This window comes from Nyctibius grandis, chromosome 2, assembly GCF_013368605.1.
Source record: "Nyctibius grandis isolate bNycGra1 chromosome 2, bNycGra1.pri, whole genome shotgun sequence".
Lineage (NCBI taxonomy): Eukaryota > Metazoa > Chordata > Aves > Nyctibiiformes > Nyctibiidae > Nyctibius > Nyctibius grandis.
In genome coordinates, this window is record NC_090659.1 from 4,081,734 (window position 1) to 4,103,410 (window position 21,677).

At 38.7% G+C, this 21,677-nt stretch overlaps 1 protein-coding gene across 2 annotated transcripts in view; it reads left to right on the top strand.

Annotated features, from left to right (window-relative positions):
* Positions 1–21,677, top strand: part of EPHA6 (EPH receptor A6) — a 524,520-nt gene that overhangs the window by 344,655 nt on the left and 158,188 nt on the right. For both annotated transcript variants that reach the window (XM_068395269.1, XM_068395270.1), the window contains one exon: positions 19,775–19,899. In XM_068395269.1, coding sequence (XP_068251370.1) covers positions 19,775–19,899 — 125 coding nt within the window. The remainder of the gene's footprint in view (positions 1–19,774; positions 19,900–21,677) is intronic.

Genomic DNA, 21,677 nt, shown 5'->3' on the forward strand with positions numbered 1-21,677 from the left:
CATCCTCATAAAAGGCTATCAAGTTGGTTGAGCATGACTTCCCCTTGGTGAAGCCATGCTGAGTGCTCCTAATGATGCCCCTATCCTTGATGTGCCTGGAGACAGCACCAAGAACAAGTTGTTCCATCACTTTTCCGGGGATGGAGGTGAGGCTGACCGGTCTATCTGGGGTGTGTTAGAAGGGGTGTGGTCAGCAGGTCGAGAGAGGTTCTCTTCCCCCTCTACTCTGCCCTGGTGAGGCCGCATCTGGAATATTGTGTCCAGTTCTGGGCCCCTCAGTTCAAGAAGGACAGGTAACTGCTAGAGAGAGTCCAGTGCAGAGCCACGAAGATGATTAAGGGAGTGGAACATCTCCCTTATGAGGAGAGGCTGAGGGAGCTGGGTCTCTTTAGCTTAGAGAAGAGGAGACTGAGGGGTGACCTCATTAATGTTTATAAATATGTAAAGGGCAAGTGTCAAGAGGATGGAGCCAGGCTCTTCTCAGTGACATCCCTTGACAGGACAAGGGGCAATGGGTGCAAGCTGCAACACAGGAGGTTCCACATAAATATGAGGAAAAACTTCTTTACGGTGAGGGTGACCGAACACTGGAACAGGCTGCCCAGAGAGGTTGTGGGGTCTCCTTCTCTGGAGACATTCAAAACCCACCTGGACGCGTTCCTGTGTGATATGGTCTAGGCAATCCTGCCCCGGCAGGGGGATTGGACTAGATGATCTTTCGAGGTCCCTTCCAATCCCTAACATTCTGTGATTCTGTGATTCTGTGTCCCCCTTCGCCAGGGGAGGTTCAGGTTAGACATTAGAAAGAATTTGTTCCCAGAAGGGGTCATTAGACGTTGGAATGGGCTGCCCAGGGAGGTGGTGGAGTCACCATCTCTGGATGTGTTTAAGAAAAGACTGGACATGGCACTTAGTGCCATGGTCTAGTTGACAGGGTGGTGTCAGGGCAATGGTTGGACTCGATGATCCCAGAGGTCTCTTCCAACCTGATTGATTCTGTGATTCTGTGATTCTGAAAGTGCTGTAAACAGAAGTGAAAATACATTCTCAAAATGAACTGCAAAAATGGCCTCTCTAAAAACTGTGTAGTCTTAATATTTTCTGTCAGAAGTCTGTTTTTCACCTTGTGTTTTTTTCTTATATCACCATGGTTGCTTCACACCTCTTAAGTAATGCATACAGACTTTCACAAGTCTGCAGTGGACTGTAACTTCAGACCTTACATATTCTCTGTGTGGCAAGTTTTCAGTAAATCGCTAAAACTTGTCTGAAGCCATCTGACATATCTCTGTATTCATACTGTTGTTTCTTACCATTGGATAAGAAAACTCAGTTTAAACTTCCAAAAAAAGCTTTGTGTCTTTCTTAATTTTCTATTCCATGATAGTAGTGTAATCATGAATAGAAAATGTGGGGGCACGAGGGTTGTTTTGGTTTGTTTTTTACATGCTGACTTATCTGTGCATTCTAAAAAGTTTGTAATAAATGTACATGTAGACATGATGCCACAAAATGTAATGTGTTGTAAAGCTACCCAGGAGCTGCCAATTTTTTTGCATTTTTAAGTTCACATGCCAGGCAGACATAGAAACAATCCCTGTAGAGCCTAGTTTTCTGGACAGTTTAGACAAAAAGTCAGTTCCTACATAGACGATCCATTGGACTGGGGTGGGTACAGCATATAAATGGCTGTAGGCAATGACACATCAGTCAGCGATGCAGCTGACAGCCTGATGTGCCACCCTTGTCTCTGAGCCTGCAGATGCTTACCCACCTGCAGCTAAAGGGATTGTAGGTGGCTTTCAGTGCACAGGCAGGGCAGGGCTCAAGCTCCTGTCTCTGATTCATTTGCAACACGCTTCAGACACTGCTGCTAGAACACAGATGAGGCAGCTTCAATCTCTACATAGTTTCAGTTTGATCAGTAGCCAAAATGTGCTTATTATTTTTTGACCTGTAGAAGGGGTCTGGATTTTCCTTATTTTATGTACTGCAGGATATAAACAGTGAACATTCAAGGTTTTATGATTTACATCCAGACTAAATGTGCTGTGCAAACTTTATTAAGTAATAAATCTTTTCACATGAGTTTTTCAGCCCAGTCCCATTTTTATTGAATTAAATGGTTGCTGTTTTGATAGTGAAGATACTTAAGACAGTGCTGAGTTCTTTAACCATGAGTGTCGTGTTAAGGAGTATAGATAATACTTTAAAGAAAATAACGTCTCAGCCACTCTGAGATTTATGAAAAAAGATCAGTCCAGTGGTGTATTAATTTGAGTACCTACTTTGTGTGATTATAAAAATCCACAGGCAATGAAGATGTCTCTTGGGTAACCTGCTCACACAGATAGGCTAATATTTCAGCTTACCCCTTTTTTGGTACAGCTCCCTCCATGAGTTTCATTGCAGCACTTCCCTCTATATGATCTTTTCCTTCTTTGTGGCTGCAATAGTCCTGATGTCTAGAAATCTCTTCATTCCTGCATTTCCCCTCTCTCAATGCATATCCCACGGACTTCACTCATTCTCAGTCCCAGAACATGGATAGCAAATGGTGTGGAGAGGACTCCTTCTGTTCCTGACCATCCCAGAGCAGTTTGTCCACCGATGAGTCTGCCCCAGGCCAGAGAAGCAAAACAAACCTGCCTCAGGGAGCCAGCCAAATGCATGTACCTGTTGTCAAGAAATTCCTACATTTTGCTGGCCTGTCTGCCTAGAAGATTACCTTCTGGTCAACTAGCTGTCTGTCCAAAGAGCAGATGTGCAGTGCTTTACTAACTGCCTGACGGTAGGGGTAGCATACACTGCCTCAGCCTTCAAATTAGTTGAATAATTACTTTCTGTATTGTACATAGGATCAAGTGAAAGTGTGCTGCATTTTAGGTTTACTTGTGTATCTCACTTCTGTGACTTCATGTGTGGTTAGCACTTTTTGCCAATTTGTGATTAACTGGCTCCCTCCTTACAAAGCAGTTGCTGAGTACATGCAGATGGACTCCATGCCGAATGAATCTATTGCATCTGAGATATACCAGTGGTGCCACAGACTGTGCAGATCCACTACAATATGCAAGATGCAAGCAGTTTCTCAATGCACATGCAGTAGATTCAGTGAGAGGACACCAGACTTATCACCACCACACACACACACAAAGAGATCAAATCCCAAAAAAAACCCAGAATAAGACTCTCCAGAAAGCTACTAAGTATAAAACAAGCCAGGCAGCAACTCTGTCCTCCTCATACATTCATTTTCTATTCCTGGTGATTATACAGGAGAGCGGCTCTATTGAATCACACCGTTGGTCCATCTGGCCTCATATCCTTTCTCTGACAGTAGCCAAAAACTGAAAATTAGAGATGAGTAAAAGAACAGAAAAAGTTTACCAGATACATTCCCTGAGTACTCACCTAGCTTCTGACAAGTTGTACTTTAGGGATTTCCTTGTCCTGTAGCAGTTTAATAATTTATTATTAAATGCATGTTAAAAAAGAATCTGTAGCATCCCTTGGCAAGGAATTCTGCAGCTTAATTTCACATTTTATTAAGAATCACTTCCTTTCAACTTCACTTGACGCTGTATAGTTTTTGTGCTGGAAGAAGCAATGATCACGCCTTACATTCTCTATATCATTCATGATTTAACCTTCCATTGCATCCTCCTTTTCAGATTGGAAAGCCCAAATCTCTTCTGGAGTCACATATGTGTAAGTCATTCCACTACTTTGATGCACTAACTATTGTAGCTATTTTCTGAACCCTATCCTGTTCTAATATATAATTTTACCAAATTTACAAAATCTAAATTTACCAAAATTACGCACAATATTCAAAATGTATTTGAAATGTGGACCTGTGCTGTGGCAGTATGAATTTCTATTTTGTTCTCTTTTCCTTTCTTTGTAATGCCTAACATTCCATTTAATCTTTTTATTACAGTTGAGCACAGAGCTGGCATTTCATAGATCTATTTAGTACAACTCCAAGATCTTGCTCCTGGGTGGGAATAGTCAGCTCAGAGCTCATTTTACTTATGAAAACAAGGTTTCTTTTCCCATGTGCATCACTCTCTTCTGAATTTCATCTGCCATTTTATTATCCAGTCAGTCAATCTCATGAAGTCCTTCCATAGTTCTTCACACTTAGTCCTCCTTTTTTACTACCCTGATAAGTTTAGCAGACTTTCTCATCTCACCAGTTGAGCATCTTAAACAGCACAAGACAAGCAAAATATACAGCAGGAGGCTCCTGGTAACCTTTTTCCACTGTAAATAGATCATTTATTCCTACCCACTGTTTCCTGCCTTTATCCATTTATCTGTCCCTGCAAAGACCTTCCTTCTTTTAAGATACTTTGGTGAGGGACTTTGTCAAAGGCCTTCAAGAAATCCACGTAGTCTACATTAAATGCATCCCCCTTAACCATATGTTTGTTGATGCTTTCAAAGAACTCCAGTAGGTCATGAAGCATGCCTTCCCCTTATAAAAACCCATATTTATTCATCCCTGGTAGATCCCAGGTATCTGGGAAGCCACTAATCCGAACACCAAGCAGCTCCCTCCTAGGGCTCACACAACCGCGAGGAGCAAGGATTAGAGCCTTAGAGCCAAGGTGGTGAGCAAGGGTCAGAGTCAGGGTTGGGACACTCCACATACAGGGTGACCCAATCTTGGAACACCCCCAGGGCTGGGAGATGATAGCATCAGTGAGGGTTAGCTGACACTAAAGTCCTGCAGGCTTGCCGGGTTGCCCATCAGCAGAGGCGGGGGCACGGGAGGCTGCAGGACTAGTGCTCCTCAGGCTGCACCCTGCCCTCCCGCAGGGCTGGAAGTCAGACAGTGGATCAAGGAGCTGGGGGGCAGCCCTGCTGTGCTCAGCTTGGGACGTCCTTCTCATGCAAGAGCTGCTGCTTCTGTCAGCAACCTGCAGTACAGAAGGGCTGTCCAGTTTACCAGACTTCTGTGTGCATGCACAAGCAGTGCATTTGAGATTGTCTCCAAAGATTATTAGATTTCTGTCAGCTTCTTACATGGAAGTACATATGTCTTCAAACTCAGGGAATGACTTCCTGCTTTTAGCATCTCATGTAAATAAAAACTTCAAGTACACTTTCTCTGAGATCTTCTTCTCTTATTTCATGAAAAAAGTTCTCCATAAAACAAACTCCAAACAAGAACTGTGTTTATGCGGGGTTACATTTTTGGAGTCCAGTCATAAAAAATAATATTAATAATACAGGAAAATGTAATTTAATTTTTTATTGTAAGAATACCTGAGATTTCATGTTCTCATATTCTGAAATTAGGAACTTACATTTCCTTTTTTTTTAAAAGCAGAAAATGGAAAATATAGCAATCATCTGACTCCTATTGCTATTATTTTTTTTTCATAGTGCTGCTTTATATGTAAATATATATTATTCATAGAGAAAAAATATTGCATTCACTTATTGCCTTAATGAGAGAAGAAATTTAGGTAGCTTGGTAACAACGTACATATGAGAACTCTTTAAACGTGTGAATTGATTATGTAGAACATGAACATGTTTTAGACACTGAGAATGTGTCTGAGAATATGTGACACTTGAAATAGAATTATGATAACTGAATATTTCAATTATGTATTTATCATAACAACAATTGTATTTACAAATTATTATTCTCAGTCTTAAACTATCTACAACTCATTCTTAAAGATATAAAATTTTCATAATTATTTCATTGAGCTGTTGAGACATTGAAATATATCAAATATTGTCTTCCTTGCTAGTTGCAATTACTTGAGAATGGTAATAAATGTCTCCTATCAGCTATTTTGTATTGCTTTTGTATTCAGGATTATGTGCTTACAAAAACATCATGTAATAGTGATTATTGTTATCTTGGAATCTGCAGCACCATGCTTGTGTTTCTACATATTTTAAAAGGAAGCAAGCAACATCTTTGAAATCGGTATATAGATGTTATAACGGGATCATACCTGAATACCTGACAGGAGGTTCTGATGCAAAGGACTGCATTACAAAATGTTTAATGCATCGTTTTGAAGATATTACATGTCGATGTATTATAGAATACAGTAGGGTTAGTGTGGTTGTTATCTTAAAAAAAACAGTAAGGTGGTTTTGTGAATGTGAATTAAAGGTGAGAAGTTTCTACTGGTTGAGGAAAGAGAACTCTTTTATAGGCTTTTCTGTATTTGTATATTTTTATGAGCAAAATTCATTATCTTTTAGTCAGTGCAGTTATTTGTGTGTAGATCTGCTTGTGTGGAAGTCATAGCTTAAAGATAAAATGCAAGCATGAATATGGAGATAAACAGTATGTTTGAAATATACAATTGCACACATCATAGCTGTATTCCTTCCACTGTTCTGTTGTGCAGCTCCACGACCTCAGTGCTTGAGGAACACATTAGGACCATACAGTCCATGTGATGCTTCCAGCTGAAGAGGTGCATTAGCAGAGATGCAGGGTATGTTTGAGAAAGCAGTCAGCAATTAGTAGGTCCTAGGTGGGGTAAGAGCAACATTTGTCTTACTCATTCTGATGTCTGCAAAAAGAACCAGGAGGCACCTTGAGTCTCAGCTCTGTCTTTCCAGTCTAGCCGCTGAGAACAGATGCAGAGCATAGACCAGACAAGCGGAGGTCGTAATACTTTTAAGATGAGCCACTTTATAATCTTCAGAAGAAATTTAATTGCTAAATTTCTGCTGTAGAATGGGCTTTTGTTGTGTTCTCTAAGGTCTTGTTTCAGTGTTTGAAAAGTTAATGGTGGAGGACTTTTTTTGGAGGAAGGGAAAGTCATCTGTCTCTGGGCAAGCAGCACTAAAAGACAAAATCCCATACAGCTCCTGAGCGTATGTTTCTGAGCCTGAGTTGCTTGATGGAGCGCCAAAGAAGGTGTGGGGTGTTAGTAACTTTACACATCTAAGCTGGGTGCTCTGCATCTCCATCTCCATCTGGAGGCACTATCTGTCTGCACTATTTATACGGGGTCCTAATGCTCCTAACTTTAGGTGTTCCCATTGAATTAGATGCCTAAAGTAACTGAGAGTAGATGATCTGAATACCCTGGTGTAAATATAATGGGAACCGACCAGCAAGTGAGTACTGGTAATAAACACTGACAAACTCAAAGCTGTTACAATTAGAGGAGTTCATTCTCAGAGCAGCCAAATCCTCTCTTGTCAGCCAGAGACAATGAATTAATTATCAAAACAGCCTTTCTTCCTCAAGATTTTATACGTTCGGTCAAAGTGGAAATTTTTGAAGGACATTTCAGGGGAAGATCAACTTGCATAACATGAGCAGTTACAAAACAAACCCAATCACAATATATCTGACCACCCATGGCATGAGTAGGTAAGTCAACACCACAAATACTTGTGATCATGATCATTAATGAAGCATAGAAAATTCTGATTTATGGCAGAGTTAGCATGATGGCTCAGCAAATTAATGCCATTGATGTGGGTTCCTCAAAATGATAACAAGTGTATTTTAGGATGAAAAACTGCAACACATAAGTAACACATTTGTTTTCATTAATTCTTTTCAATAAGGTTGTCGGCACAGAATTATTCTATGCAAGCAGAGTAATATTTTTAGAAAACTATTATAGAGTTACTCTGTATGATTTATTTTGTTGATATTTTTAAACTTCCTTTTTGATCACATTTTACTAACCCTTATTTTCTGAACAGTGTATATAAAGAACTTAGCAGATCTGGAGTGCACACATCTGAATTTACCAGGACCCTTTCATAGCCATGCTAGGATAGTATCCTCTAGGTGGCATTCAAGGAATTACTGCATATTTGGGGGATACATTTTTTCCCATACCAAAGATTCCCTTAGTTGTTGCTGTGTTTCAGTGGTTGTTTTGCACAGGATTCACCATATGTTTGACTACAGGGGGACTTGAGATGATTGCCTGTTGTAGAATATTGTAAGATGAATGTGACAGAAACAGAGGTAATCATTGCCAATTACTGAGACATGGATCTGAATTAGGGGATCTTACTGTTTGGTTTTGCTTGTTTGTTTGACAAAGAATTTTAAATATCCTTTATGAACACACTAAATTCTCAAACTTTCCAATCAGACTCCAGACTCACAATTGAATCACAAAGCAAAGTGTGATATTGGGCAAAGAGAATTATTTAAAATACTTAAGGGGGATTTGAATAGGAAGATTTACTTACTGAGAAGAGTAAAAGAGGCTGAATGATATTTTGTTCATGAGAGCATTATTTTGTGGGTTATTCCAATGTAACAGTATTGCTTGTAAGCAATAGTGCAATACCAATGTCTAACCTTGCTGGTGCTTGACACCCATGTATACCTAAATCAGCTGTCAAACTGAAAGTTGTCTAAATTCTGAAGTTCAAGAGACTATTTAGGGATAGATACAAGCTTATTCCAGAGGAGAGCTGTATGTAACAAAGTTGCCTTTCTGCTTGGGACTGAGTTAAACAGAAGGCTCTCTAATCAGATAGTACTTCTGAATTTCAAAAGGTTAATCTAGTCCATTATTTTCTCTCTGACAATAAGCAACAAGGGACACCAATGGAAGAAATATCAGGAAAGTATCAAATGATACTTCTCCTTATGTACTCATCCAGATCCCAGCAGTGTTCAGTAGTGTTGTTAGTTAATAAGGCTTGTTTTCTCTGTTTCTTCCCTGAATGTCTGTCAACGTCCTAACTTTTTGAAGGCCACAGAATTTTTATGGTCCTCTTTAGAAAATGACCAGTGCAAACTGTGCATGTGTCAGCAAGTCACCTAGACTTTGTCACTTGGAAAAGAAGAGGTTGTGAAGGGAAGGACAGCAGTGGTCAGCGTCCCTCAAACCTTCCTGCTTTTCCTTTCTGTAGAAAACACCTTTATGGTGCTGGTTTGGCATAGAGATAGGAGATGAAGAATAAACTTGGAAAAAAACTGCAAGGGCAGAGTTCAGCACGCAGAACATTGAAGAACACAAAAACTGGTTAAGACAGTGCCAAGAAAAATAATAGAAATACCAAAGGGGTATAATGGAAGAGCTCTGAGAATTCAGAGGCTCTTGCTAAGAGGGTATTCATCAGATGATTAATTTCTTGGAAATAAAAGACAGGCTCCTTAAGCTAAGGGGTGTACTTATCTGGAAGTGTGAATGCTCAGGTGTCTCACCTGGATCTCTGTCAGGAGATTGTCTGTCAGTGCATGAGGATGGCTATGTGTAATAAGTATAAAACCACAAGCTTCAGAGTATGAGCTAAGTAGTAGCTAATAGTTGAAGAAGCTTCCCTTTTCAGAAGTTATTCCATAATTGCCCAGGATTCCACAAATCTTCCTTTGAAACATCGTTTACTGCCCATCGTCTGATCGAATTTCTAGGCTGCTCTGTTTTCTTGCTGGTTTAATTTTTATACAAGTCAGAAACATGAAAATTCTTCAGCTCCCAACGGTTCTTAAACTCTGGGGAGTTTTGTCTTTGTGAATAGAAGAGACTCAATCGTCTTGAAAGGGAAAAACACAAAAAAGGCATTTATTTTTCAAACACATTTAGTATTAGTGTGACATGTTTTCAGGATATATGAGTACAGCAGTCCAGAAAGAGCCACTGCCTCTTCTGAACCTCAGATCCTATACATAATGGAAGTTAAAGATGAGAAAGACTATCCATCCATTCCACCTGACTGCTGTTTGCTTTTAGGGTTGATTTGCCTTCAAGAGTCATTGCTTCTGTCACTTACCATGAGACCCTATCCTCAGGCTCAGAGGTGTGCAAACATCCCCGTGATCTGATAGAAGATGTAAATGCTCTCTCACTACATAGGGTGTTCCCTGATATTTTATCTATGGTTTCTTGGTAACTTGACCATGCTACTTCTCTCCTTAATTCTCTTCTTCTGCCATTCACAGAAAGCAGGAGAGAATTACTGCAACTTACCTTTGTAGACTGCAATTATTTGCACATAAGCAGTGTGCATCATCTTTCCTTAACCTCACCTCATCAGTATGTATTAGTTTCAGTATACAAGCTAACTGTCTGACTCAGATATGTCTGTGTGACACTGTCTTGGGTCATATAGACATGCACAAGTGAAAAAAACACTTTTAGGATGTTGACATATCTAAAATCACTCTTGTTTTGCTCTAGAGGTCACCTTTAAAGAATATCCATGGCTGTTTTTGTACTAAGCTTCTGTGCTAATAGTAGTGATGCATGTATTGAACACTGTGGCTGAAACTAGGGGTTGCGTTTGATCTACTGGCAGCCATCTCGAAGTTCAGCATCTAAACAGGCAGCTCCAGTGTGCAATCTGTGCCGTCCTAAGATGGTGTCTGTGACAGGTATGATAAATTGGCCTTTGGAGTTGCCTGTCTCCCTCTAACTACAGAGGGAATCAAAACAACTTGCCAAAACTAAACCCCAGTTTTTAAATTACTTGAGTCAAGTAAAATGAATTCCACCCTACTTGACTAGAAATTGAACACTTAACATACATTTGACAGCAACAGTGCTTTTCAATGATTCATGTACCTCAAGTACAAACCAGTGACTTACTGGCCGCCTAGGAGTGTTTCTCATTATCTGTATGCCAGAGTTTAAAAGGGTGTGCTTTTCTGTGCATAGGTCTACATATTAAAGTTCTAAAAGATACTTAACCTTATGTAAAACAGAGATAGACTAAAGCATAGCATTTATTGTTATCCAATGACTCTTTGTAAAGAACAGATGAAAGGATAGTTTTGGAATCTTTTTAGCAAATATATAATACAAAATAGATAATATATGACATATATTATATAATATATAATGTGGTTTTGGTTGTAACATCACTGGCAGAATTAATTTATGAAGGCATATTTATTTACCATCACTGTGATTGATTTATAAAATGCTTTGTCAAAATCAACATTTGTGAGGAAATTGTTTGAAGATGCGCATTTTAAGTCAGTATCAGATGTGTCTCCATGCACTTACACATATTCACTCAAAAGGTTGAAGTACAGTAGCTCTGACATTTTCTGCGCATGCCAAGAAAGACAGCTTTTACAGATGGTTCACAGAATATGTTCAAATAAAATATTCATTATTTTCTTGCTAAAAGCAAACCCTCTTTCAGACCTGTGAAGTACTGTTTGACAGAAAGCGACCTACAATCTGATGTAGGCTCATATTTTGATATAAACAAGAGCAGGAAAGATTTGTTGAAATGAGTGTACATTTTAGGTTCGTCTTTGTTACATTACAGGATGAGTAGCAATTAATGGAGTGAAAAGATTGCAGATTTCCTAGTGCTTTTTAACCTTTTATTTTATTTTCAAACTTCTGTGATCAATTTAGCAGCAGGAAATTCTGCAGAGCAATTTGGTCCCAGTTGACCCTTGAGGGGTTGTTGCTGAATGAGACTTACTTACAGCTCTGTTTCCATAATGACACTTTGTTGCAATAAATGACACCTTCTTAATCTCAAATTGTATTTCCGATAAATTATAGCAATTCCCAGGTTATATTAGGATGTTGAAAACAGAGTTCTCCAGAGAAATGTGTCACTGTAAGTTTTCCCCACATTACAGGGCACCTAGCAGTGCTGGCATGATGTTTATAACTTACATAACACGTTGGCTGGAACACATCTTTTTTTCACTCTGATTAACATCATTATAGGAGCAGTCTGAATCTGCTGATAAACTGATTTCTCCCACCTCCTTCTCTTTTAGCCCAGGTTTCCTAAAAAAGAAACCCTATAAGCCACTCTGCCTTCATTTTTAAGAGGAATCCTGCATGTCAGGATTAGTTCACCAGGAGAGCACGCACACCAGTTTCAAATAGTATGTGCCACCAGCCGACAGTCACTGGTTTGCCACAATGTCTGAGTCAGGAGGAGCAGTGAACAATACAACACATAACATTTCAGCTTGTGAAAGCAGCAAATCTACTGGTTAAGAACATAGTATTCTGTTAATTCTGCTGTAGGTACCACAACAGTGTTAATAATCATTATAAGAGAAGGTAGGAAGGCACCCTTCCCTGTGCCGTCAAATAGTTTGTCACCTGATCCAGAACAAAATGCCTGGAAGGAGCAAATGAAGTGAAAGGCTTTTTTCCCCAGCTACTATGTTCTTGCTGTGCCATTCAGCCACGTATGTTGTTGCTATCTGATGTGAGCTGGTATGCCAGTGCCACATGAACATAGTGTTGTCTTCTGCCAAACAAGGACAGAGAAACTCTGATTTTGGGAGAGCTGGTCCCTCAGGAATCCCAGTGACCTGTTAGGTCTTTAAGCCACTTATCATCTCCTGCTGCTCCAGCAATAAGTGGCAATGGAAGGGAGCCAAGAATCTGCTCATTCTGATGCAGATCCCTTTGGTTGTCAGAGGGCATTGATTTGACATGATTTCCATTTATATGATAGGTGGCCCTTTTCAGTTTTTGTAGATTTTTTTTTTTGTTTGCATGTGATTCCTGAAATCACACCCTTCCACTAAGCTTGTTTGAACTGAGCTTATTCTGCTTACTTCAGAAGTACAGAACGTATAAAGTAACTCCTTAAAACATACGTATATGTAAAACATTTGTGTGATTTTTTAAGCTACTGTTATTTAAAGAAACATTTTTTAAAATATTTTAAATTGTTCACTGTATTATAAATTATGCCAAATATCTCACAATACTTTTTAAATTTGAGGGGTTTTGCACATATACCTCATCAGAGAGAACAGAACATCCACACAGGCTGACTGACAGATGATAAGGCTTTATTTTATGTGATTGCTTTTAAGTATCTTCTGCTATAATCCAAAATAATGAATAGCAGCACATTCTGTAAGTGAAAGAAAATCTGTAGTGTTGCAAAATCATATGGGTGAATAATTACTGTCTTTATACATAAGATCAACAATAGATGAGAGAGAAATTAAGCAGCAAGGGAAAAAGAATTGCATTATGGAACATAGTGGGGAAAGAATTATGTTGAAGCTACGTTTAGCCTCAAGGAAGTTTGGGGGTTGCATCTATCATGGCCTTTAGCCCATAATACTGCAGCAGAATCTGTTTTTTGATAATGGTATTAGGTTCACTTGGCTTCCATCCACCATTCCTGAGCAAGCAAAGAAAATCTGCAAGGGGAAAGAATTTAAAATGGAGGGAGAGATGATAATTATAGCTTGCTGGAGGCCTATTTTTCAGTAAATGGAGGGCTTCAAAAGAAGCATACTGTCATGCTGTCTTTTGAATGCAAACCTTCAGGGAACTAGTGTAAGAAAATAAAGTAAAAACATTATTTTTCACCCCAAACTTGTTAATTTGCTAGCTCTGATGCCTTGTCAGGAAAACTCCATGCTCAACTTTGAACTCCAAGGTTAGTGCCAGTAATGATATCCCATCCAAGCATTATAATTATGAATTACCACTGAAATGATTAGGAAGATAAAAGACTCTATTATGTGAAGAATCAAATATCTTATCTAGTTTCTGTACTAATCGAAAGCAGCCTTGTACGGTAAGAAAAATAATTCTTACTGAATTCAGCATAAACCCAAAGATGTTTCAACCATGTGGACATCTTTAAAATAGAGAGAGGTGGGCTATGAACTGACTTTTTTTTTACAAAAGTTTAATTTATGTTCATATTTCCATGATTTTTTCCATGTAAACTTGCGCTAGTTTTTAGTCTTTTTTGTAGACACACACACACACACACAAACTTCTAACATGAAAGTGCTCACATATTGGAAATAATGGAAGGTATTGACATTCATATTGTACGTTATGATAGCTCAGTCAAAAGATTAAAGAAAATCATTAGAGCACAACCAGAAAAGAATATAAACATAGGTCTCCTGAATCCATATAACAGTCTTCACTCATAAAATAATCTCTTTTGCCTTATCCTACAAAGATAGCAACAGAAAGATTAACAAGCAAACACAAAAGAAAAAAAGGATGAAATGCATATCTACTGGAGGACTAATAATCATTTTGCAGGAATGAAGACCGCTGTAGATGATAAGGAGCATGACTGCATCCTTGTCAGTTGACCAATAATACGTGTCACGCATGGCATTAGTAAAGAAGACTGAAGGCTTTTGGCCTCAGCTTCTCTGGTAAATCCTTCCTTGGTAAATAGCTCAAATGCTAATAGCACTGGAGGCATTATCACTGATCAGGAAGTGTTGTTTCATTACTTCCAGTTCTGTTAGTGGAGTAAAATGTCTTCCCTAAGAAAGCATCTTTTTATTGCTTATTACCTTTCTTACAGACTTTCTAGAATCAGAAGTAAAATCAATATTTTTCTTACTGTGCTCTGAAATAACAATTTTTCCAAGTGTGGGATCATGAATAAAATCTCAGACTTCATTTATTGCTATGAATAATATAAAATCATACTCAGTGTCCCATAGTATAGAAATTATAATATAGTTACAGAACCTAGGCTGGAGAAATAAACATAATAGCATAAAATATAGTATCATTTTCTGGTATAGAAAAAGGTGCAAACGTTGTTTTTACCATCCGGAAAAGCACTTGAAAATTGAACCTCTGTATATCTCTATAATTAACAATTACAAAGACCACATATGTATGGTTTGACAAAAATTTGACAGTTTTTTTTTAAGTGTAGCTGTATTTATAAAGAGAAACACAACTCTAGGCCACTTTTTCCTTTTTAATCTAATATTATCAGTAGTTTACAAAAGAACTTTCTAGTATTCTAATCAAGGAAAAGGAGAAAACATTTGAAAGTAGATATACTTATAGCATATTCTGTTTCATTAATTTCCTAAAATTTTTGTTGAACGGAGTTTGGATTATAATATAACCATAGCTTTCGTAGTGTTAAGAACAGTTTACTGTGTGATTTAATTCATGCCGTTAACCTGTGATATAAGCTTAAAAAAGTTCTTTTCTCTTAATGAACAGGAAAGCCGTCTTCTTTTGTTTTCTGACCAACATAGTCATGAAACACAAGTCAACCTAAATCAGTCCTTGCAGCATTGATATTTCTTCCACCCTCAACTGTCCTTCCCTTCGTGAAAGAAATTGTTCCTCAACAAGAGGAATGCAGGCTCCCTGCTGGATGTTGACATGTTTCCTCCTCTATCTGTATCATATGAAGCTAGGAGGGATCAATTAATGAGTTTTCAAAGAGAAGCAAGGTTGCTGACTGGGCCTCAGTCAGTATTTTCCCCCAGCTCCAGTTGGGAAGTGGCTGAGGTAGGAAAGAAAGAAGAGACAGGGAGGGGACTGGATTCCCTCCTCTGTTGGGAAACCCTTACTCAGAAAACGTGTGACAAAGCCCTCTGTTTTGATGAGTATGGTCTTTCCTGTGCCTTGAAGCAGGCAGAGGTCTTGAGGAAAGAATAACACGTAATTATGCAGTTCAGATTATTATTGGTAATGGTAGAAGTATAGAAACATCTAACTAAACTAGACCGCGTTATCCCAAATGGCATTGAGACCCACAGCCTTCTCAAGATGATGGTGTCCAAAGGAGTGAAGTTGCAGTCCTCACCACATCATGTGTACAGTTCAGATCACCCTTCCACTCCCTCCCCTCCAAATTTGTATCTGCTGGCACTTCTTTGGCCTTGGCCAAAACAGACACAAGGAAGGGGGAGGAGGGAAGAGGACAACGGTGATGCAGCTGTTCTTGTTTGTTGGATGGCAGATTTTTTAACAAGAAAATAATTGTGCATACCTGGTAGGGCCTATCTTCCAGCCAGTAAAATGCCATTGAGCTATCATGGTTTTTCTTCACCAAAGAATTAAGATTTGAAATGAGATACCAGAGAGGCAGAGTGCTCCATGTACAGACAGATATCAGGTGAGCTTTTGTCATCAGCTGCCATTGAGTCTGAAGCCTCTTCATAGTGAATGGGCACCATATCAAAGTTGTTCAACCCTGGAAGCCAGGGGAGAAATGCTGGAAATTCTTTTACCTACTTTAAACAGTATGAAACAAGAAATTGGAAAATTAGAATATGGACTAAAGGAAAAAAGCTTCAGAAATCCTGCAGATCACCTATTTTGGAATCAGACAGTTACAGATAATGGAAGTCAACTTCAGAAGAAGACAAAGTCTCTAGAGAAATGGCACTAGAATCCAATCTTCATTTAAAATACACATTTTCTGCCCTTTGTGTAGTGCATGAGAAAAAGGATTCTGAAAAAGAGAAGCAAAAGAGATTTAGAATAAAATAAGCTTACTCTGAATTAAGCAATGAACTTTAATTATTCAATACAAATTTGAAAAGACAAAGAAACTTATCAGACTAAATTAAATGAGGAGCTCACAGCATTGTAGATGACATCGCAATTTAAGAAATTTATAACAGTGTAGAGGAAAACACAGAGAGCAGATGGTGCCAAGAATCCACAGTACAGAACAGAGATCAGCACTGAGCTCAAGAGCCAGAAACCGTCCTTCAGCCTAGTACCAATGGCAAGAAAATGCTTCCATTAAAGTGATTAAAAGCCATGCTGAGCTTCTAAGCTTTTTTTTTTTCAAATGGTTTCATTGGGTAACCAAATTAGAGCTCTCCTGCAGCTACTGGATTTCAAACAACTAATTAAAAGAGCTTCCCATTGATTCATCATAGGAACATTAGAGCAGTCTTCATAGGATTTACCTATCTTACAATTTTCTGGTTAAAAATAGCTTTAACAATAAATGGATAGGATCTTTAGGGTCTAAATAACTTCTGCTCTAGTGAGCAACTGTTATAAGAAGCTGATATTTCTCCACAGAAAGTACTGCTTTTGGTAGCACTTCACAACAACTAAAGAAATAGAAGCTGAGCCTGCTGCAGCTTTTGATTGCTTGGGTTTATTTGTCTGTTTCTTCGTACAATAAATTTCTGACTGGATCCTTTTCCTAAAAGTCATTATTTCGACTGAGGTGTGAATAGATAACCTCTGTATGACAAGTATAGGGTCATCCTTCTGAACATATAAGAAATAGTTAATGGTGACTCTTTTGTGACTTGTTAAAAAGTACACCTTGGTTTTGCCTGATACCCTGATACAAACACAAATACGCTTCTCATATTCACAGCCTTATGTACACACCTTCGCATTTTGATATAGAGGATGCAGTGCTGGCACAGTGCTACAGGTGTGATGTGAGCCTTGCTGTATGGGAGTTTCAGTTTCAAGTGCAGGTCAAGCACAGCTGGCTTAGGAGAGGGTTGAAGTAATTTTTTTCCATTATTTTGCTATGGAGTTGTTTCCCAGGGAGAAGACATAGGCTACTACACATACTGAACATTTGAGATGATCTTCTGTTGTGCCAGGACTGTGTTTTGACATGGGCTTACTCAAATGGAAGTTACTGCGGTGAGCTCAGGCTGAAAAAACACATAAATTACTGTATAAATTTGGAAATCAGAACCCAAAGAAAAACACACCATGTGGTATATATGAAAAGCTTGTAAAGGTTAGGTCATAATTTGAAGACGTGTAATAGTAGTTATCTATATTTAAAAAGCCTAGAAGGGCTGAAAATATAATTATATCCACAGTTTATCCTGGTGTTTTCTGTAATCAAGCTCAATCATTTCACAAGGATATGGTTGTCTGACCAGTGAACCCCCAAATGCAGTGAGATGAAGCCATGATGTGCTGGGGAAGGTGGCCCAGCCACTGTCCCTCACCTGTGAGCAGCTGCACAGGGTGTATCAGACGTATGTGAAAGGCTGCTATAGCTCCCTCGGACCTGCCCATAAATCGTAGCTCAATACCAGTGAATGACTCAAAACCAGCAAATGGTAAACAAATGTGTATAAGCAATTGCCCTCATAGGCCCATGATCAGTGTTTAGCAACTACAAATCCATGTTTCCTAGCTCCTGTTGTCTTTAAACAGACCTAGCTTTGTTCCCTGCTTGAAATAGCTGATTTTACCCCTGAGAAATATTGCGAGTGCTCAGCTTCACCCTCAATTTCAAGAATCAAAATTTCATTTAAACCGAGGGAGTAGTTAAACATTTTAACTTATTTATTTGTATTTTGTTCTGTTCAGTTACTTACATTATGCTGTTGTAATGTAAGTACATTACATTACTTAAAAATAGGTTGATCCTTTATTCAACATGGCAGAAATTCTTTTTTTCTCTCATTCCCTTGCATCAGACCTGTGGTTAAAATGATATAAGTACAGGTGTAGGACAGTTTCCTGTGTAAGCTCTGTTTTGTCCACTTAATACTTTTGGTAGGTTTTTTTCATTTAGTGTTACGTGTTGGGTTGGGTTTTTTTCACATCAGAGAGGACTCGGCTATTATACCACAGAATAGGGAAGATTGACAGTGGATGGAAGTTTATTTTCTCTCTCAACTAAACGCACTGTCACAGAGAAAGAGATCATTATGTACATGTCTGTGTGTAGAGTTTCCCTTTTTTCAAAGGAAAGTGACCAGTTTTGTTTTCTTTACTATTTGTTTTCATTCTAGAATTTGTTTATTGTTTTCATTTCTTAAACTTCCTGAAATATTTACAGGAAAGAAAACTAGGGCGTGAAATTTTGTGACTAGAAGCAGATTCTTGTTTCATTTTCCTAGGGAGACTCTTTCATTCAAAAGATAAAAAAGAGAGTCATAAAAATGTGTTATTTTTAGGAGACAGCTCCTTGGAAGCTTAGAAGAAGTTAAGTAAGATTCATAATAGAGGCCAATGGGGGAGGGTGTGTAATAAAGTGATATTTGTTACTGGGAAGACAAATAGCAAAAGCTGTGAACCACTGCAAGAACTTTTTTTTTTAATGGTAGCTGGCTTGCTCAGCTTTCTCAGTTGTCTTCAAGACTGTTGAACAACATGACTGGTTTTGTTGTAACATTTGGGAAAGCTGCACATCAATACTACTAAAACATCATTAGTGTCTGGAGAATATTAGACCTCCTTTGACATGCTTGACCGGATTAATAAAATAAGCAAAGACTGTTTTCTAGAATGCAATTTTTGCACCATTTGAAATTATTGCATAGATAACAGTGCACCTTCTTTTCCAAAAGGGCAGAAAATCCAGTTCTTAAAATTAGTTAATCCCATAGTGAGATAATTTGGCTCTTGGGTGCATCCATCCATGTTGGGTCCCTCCCAAAAGCTGCTGGAAGCGGTTCCTACTTGCTGCACTGCTGCAGACCTCCAGTATCAATTACAGCAGGTAGGTTTGGGGGCACCTTTGCTCCCACAGTTTGCCTGTAACCCAATCCCTGCCACTGGCCTCCTCTAACAAGCTGGCTCTTCTGTGCACACAGCTACCTCACTGATGGGCTAAAATGCCCTTGGCTGCTGCCAGCCCAGCTAGCAGAAACAGGATTCATTACATCTGTTTTAAGCTGCGTCACTTTATTTTACCCCAAAGAGTAAAAGGAAAGTACATTTTACACAGTTGAATTATGACATTTAATGCAGATTATGCTGAATGTAGAATTTACTGTCTCTGAAACACAGTTTTGCTCTGGACGCGATGTCCTCGGAGCCAGCAGCGCAACCTGGTTGCGTGCAGCTGGCGGTGGGGACCGGCACAGGCGCTCCTCTCTGTGTTTTTTCTATATAACCATTTTTCAGAAGCTGTCTGCACTTTAACAAAGGAGTGACTGGTATGTACTTGAGACATTAATTCCTGGTTATATGGTGTCCCTGAGAATTGCCATCTGTCATGCTTTTGTGCCTGGAGGTCACTCAAAGTTACCTCGGGTTGGTATCCTAAGACAGCAGGTTGAAAGCATAAACCGTGTGCTTCGTCTTTAACCCTTAGTTATCCTTTTCCCTTGCAGCACCCTCCTTGATAGGTATGGTAAGGAAGGACTGGGCTTCCCAAAACAGCATTGCCCTCTCCTGGCAAGAGCCGGACTTTCCCCATGGAGCCATTCTGGACTACGAGATCAAGTACTATGAGAAAGTAGGTCTCACAGCATCACCCAAACTCAGATCCTAAAGAGCAATATGTTTCCTATTTTTAATAGTTAAAAAAACGTACTTAAACTTTTCACTTGATCACACGTACAATGCTATATAAGTAGACGTTTTATTTTGTATTGGTTTTTTGTTTTTTTACTTCTGACTTGTTAATGACTGTCTTGTTTCATGTCAAAACCAAGTAGAGCAGCAGGCAGCAGTAGATAAACCTGTCTCATAGTAACTACATTTATGAACATGGATAAATGGATCATATGCTTGAACATATTTTGACTTATGGACTGTAAAAACTTTACGTTAGAGTGACACTGAAACAATACAATTAAGGTGAATGTCAATGTGATTTAATTTTGCAGCATTATTTAGCAATAATCTGTGCTTAATTGAGAGTGCACCAGCCTTGTTTAGAGGGTTACAAAAGGTTACAAGAGAGAGAAACTGCATGGCATTCATGTCAAATTTCTGGCATTCTGTCAAAATTATGTGATTTCACACAGAAATGGGCAACAACATGCATAACAAGTAAAGGTACAAGGTGCACGCACAGCACATCTCATGAAAGCATGATTTGAAGCCTGCTTCTCCCAAAGCACAAGATGCATTTCATCATTTCCAGTTGGCTACAGGACGTTGCACTTGCAGTGTAAAATTTAACGCTAATCAGTGCCTTCATTCCTAGAGACATAGGCAGGATTTTTTTGGTGTCCATACTTTAAACAGTCGCCTGCTAAGTCAGTTCTTGCTGTTTCTCTGCTCCCATCTGAAAGTCACAATGGAACTAATGGATATGTGAGAAGACCACAAAGAACAGAAATATAAGCCAAGTCATGAAAGAAAGATTTAGGGACGTTAGGCTCTGTAAAATAGCTGAGAATTTTCTTCCTTGGATGCACTTCTCTATTGGGATTATGCAGCTTTAATGATGCAGAAAAAAGGGTAAACTGGGAAAAAATCCAAACAATTTAAGTAGCACAGCTAGAGGGATAAGACAGATTGCTTATGATATTTGGTAGCCAAAGCAAGGAAACCTTACTTTCCTATACTGATGGAAGTCCTTCAGATTTTGATCAATTACCATAGTAAGCTGCATTATGACTTGCCCTGCCCTTGTTTTGTTTGTTGATATTAAAATAATAACCAAGTGAATTAAACAAGAGAAACAGTGAGATTTTATTCAGTTGAATAGGAACAATTTCAAATAATCAAGACTATTCATACGGATGTTAAATTATAAAACTTACATTTATAAAAAACTTTTATCAATAGATTTATCTGCCAGTATCTGGCAATATTGAATGACATGGCAAATAGCTCTCCGTAGAGGTCTACACATTGCTTAGACTTGTCTGTTGTGCAGCAAGACTAGATACACCAGCTTCACAGCCCTTTGTTATATAGTTTAAACCACTCCTATCCATTTCTACCAAAAAAAAAAAGAAACATTTTCTGTTTTCACCTTTTATAGTGCATAAGGAGTCTCTTTTAACTATAAACTTCTCTTCCCTCAGGTGTAGGGAGATAAATGAACTGCTAGCATCTTCTAGTACTGTTGCACAGGGGTTATTTTCTCCCTAAGTGACTAACTGAACTAAATGCACAGCACTTGAACGCACCTTTTTTTAGTAAGTTAGAACAGGCAATGCAATATAATAGGCAGAATGAAGCCATAGCAGTAAGATCACTTATTTGAGCAGAGGAATAGATGTGTAACAGATTTTGAAGAACTCTCTTGGAGACCAGATTCTAGAGCAGAGAGATGAA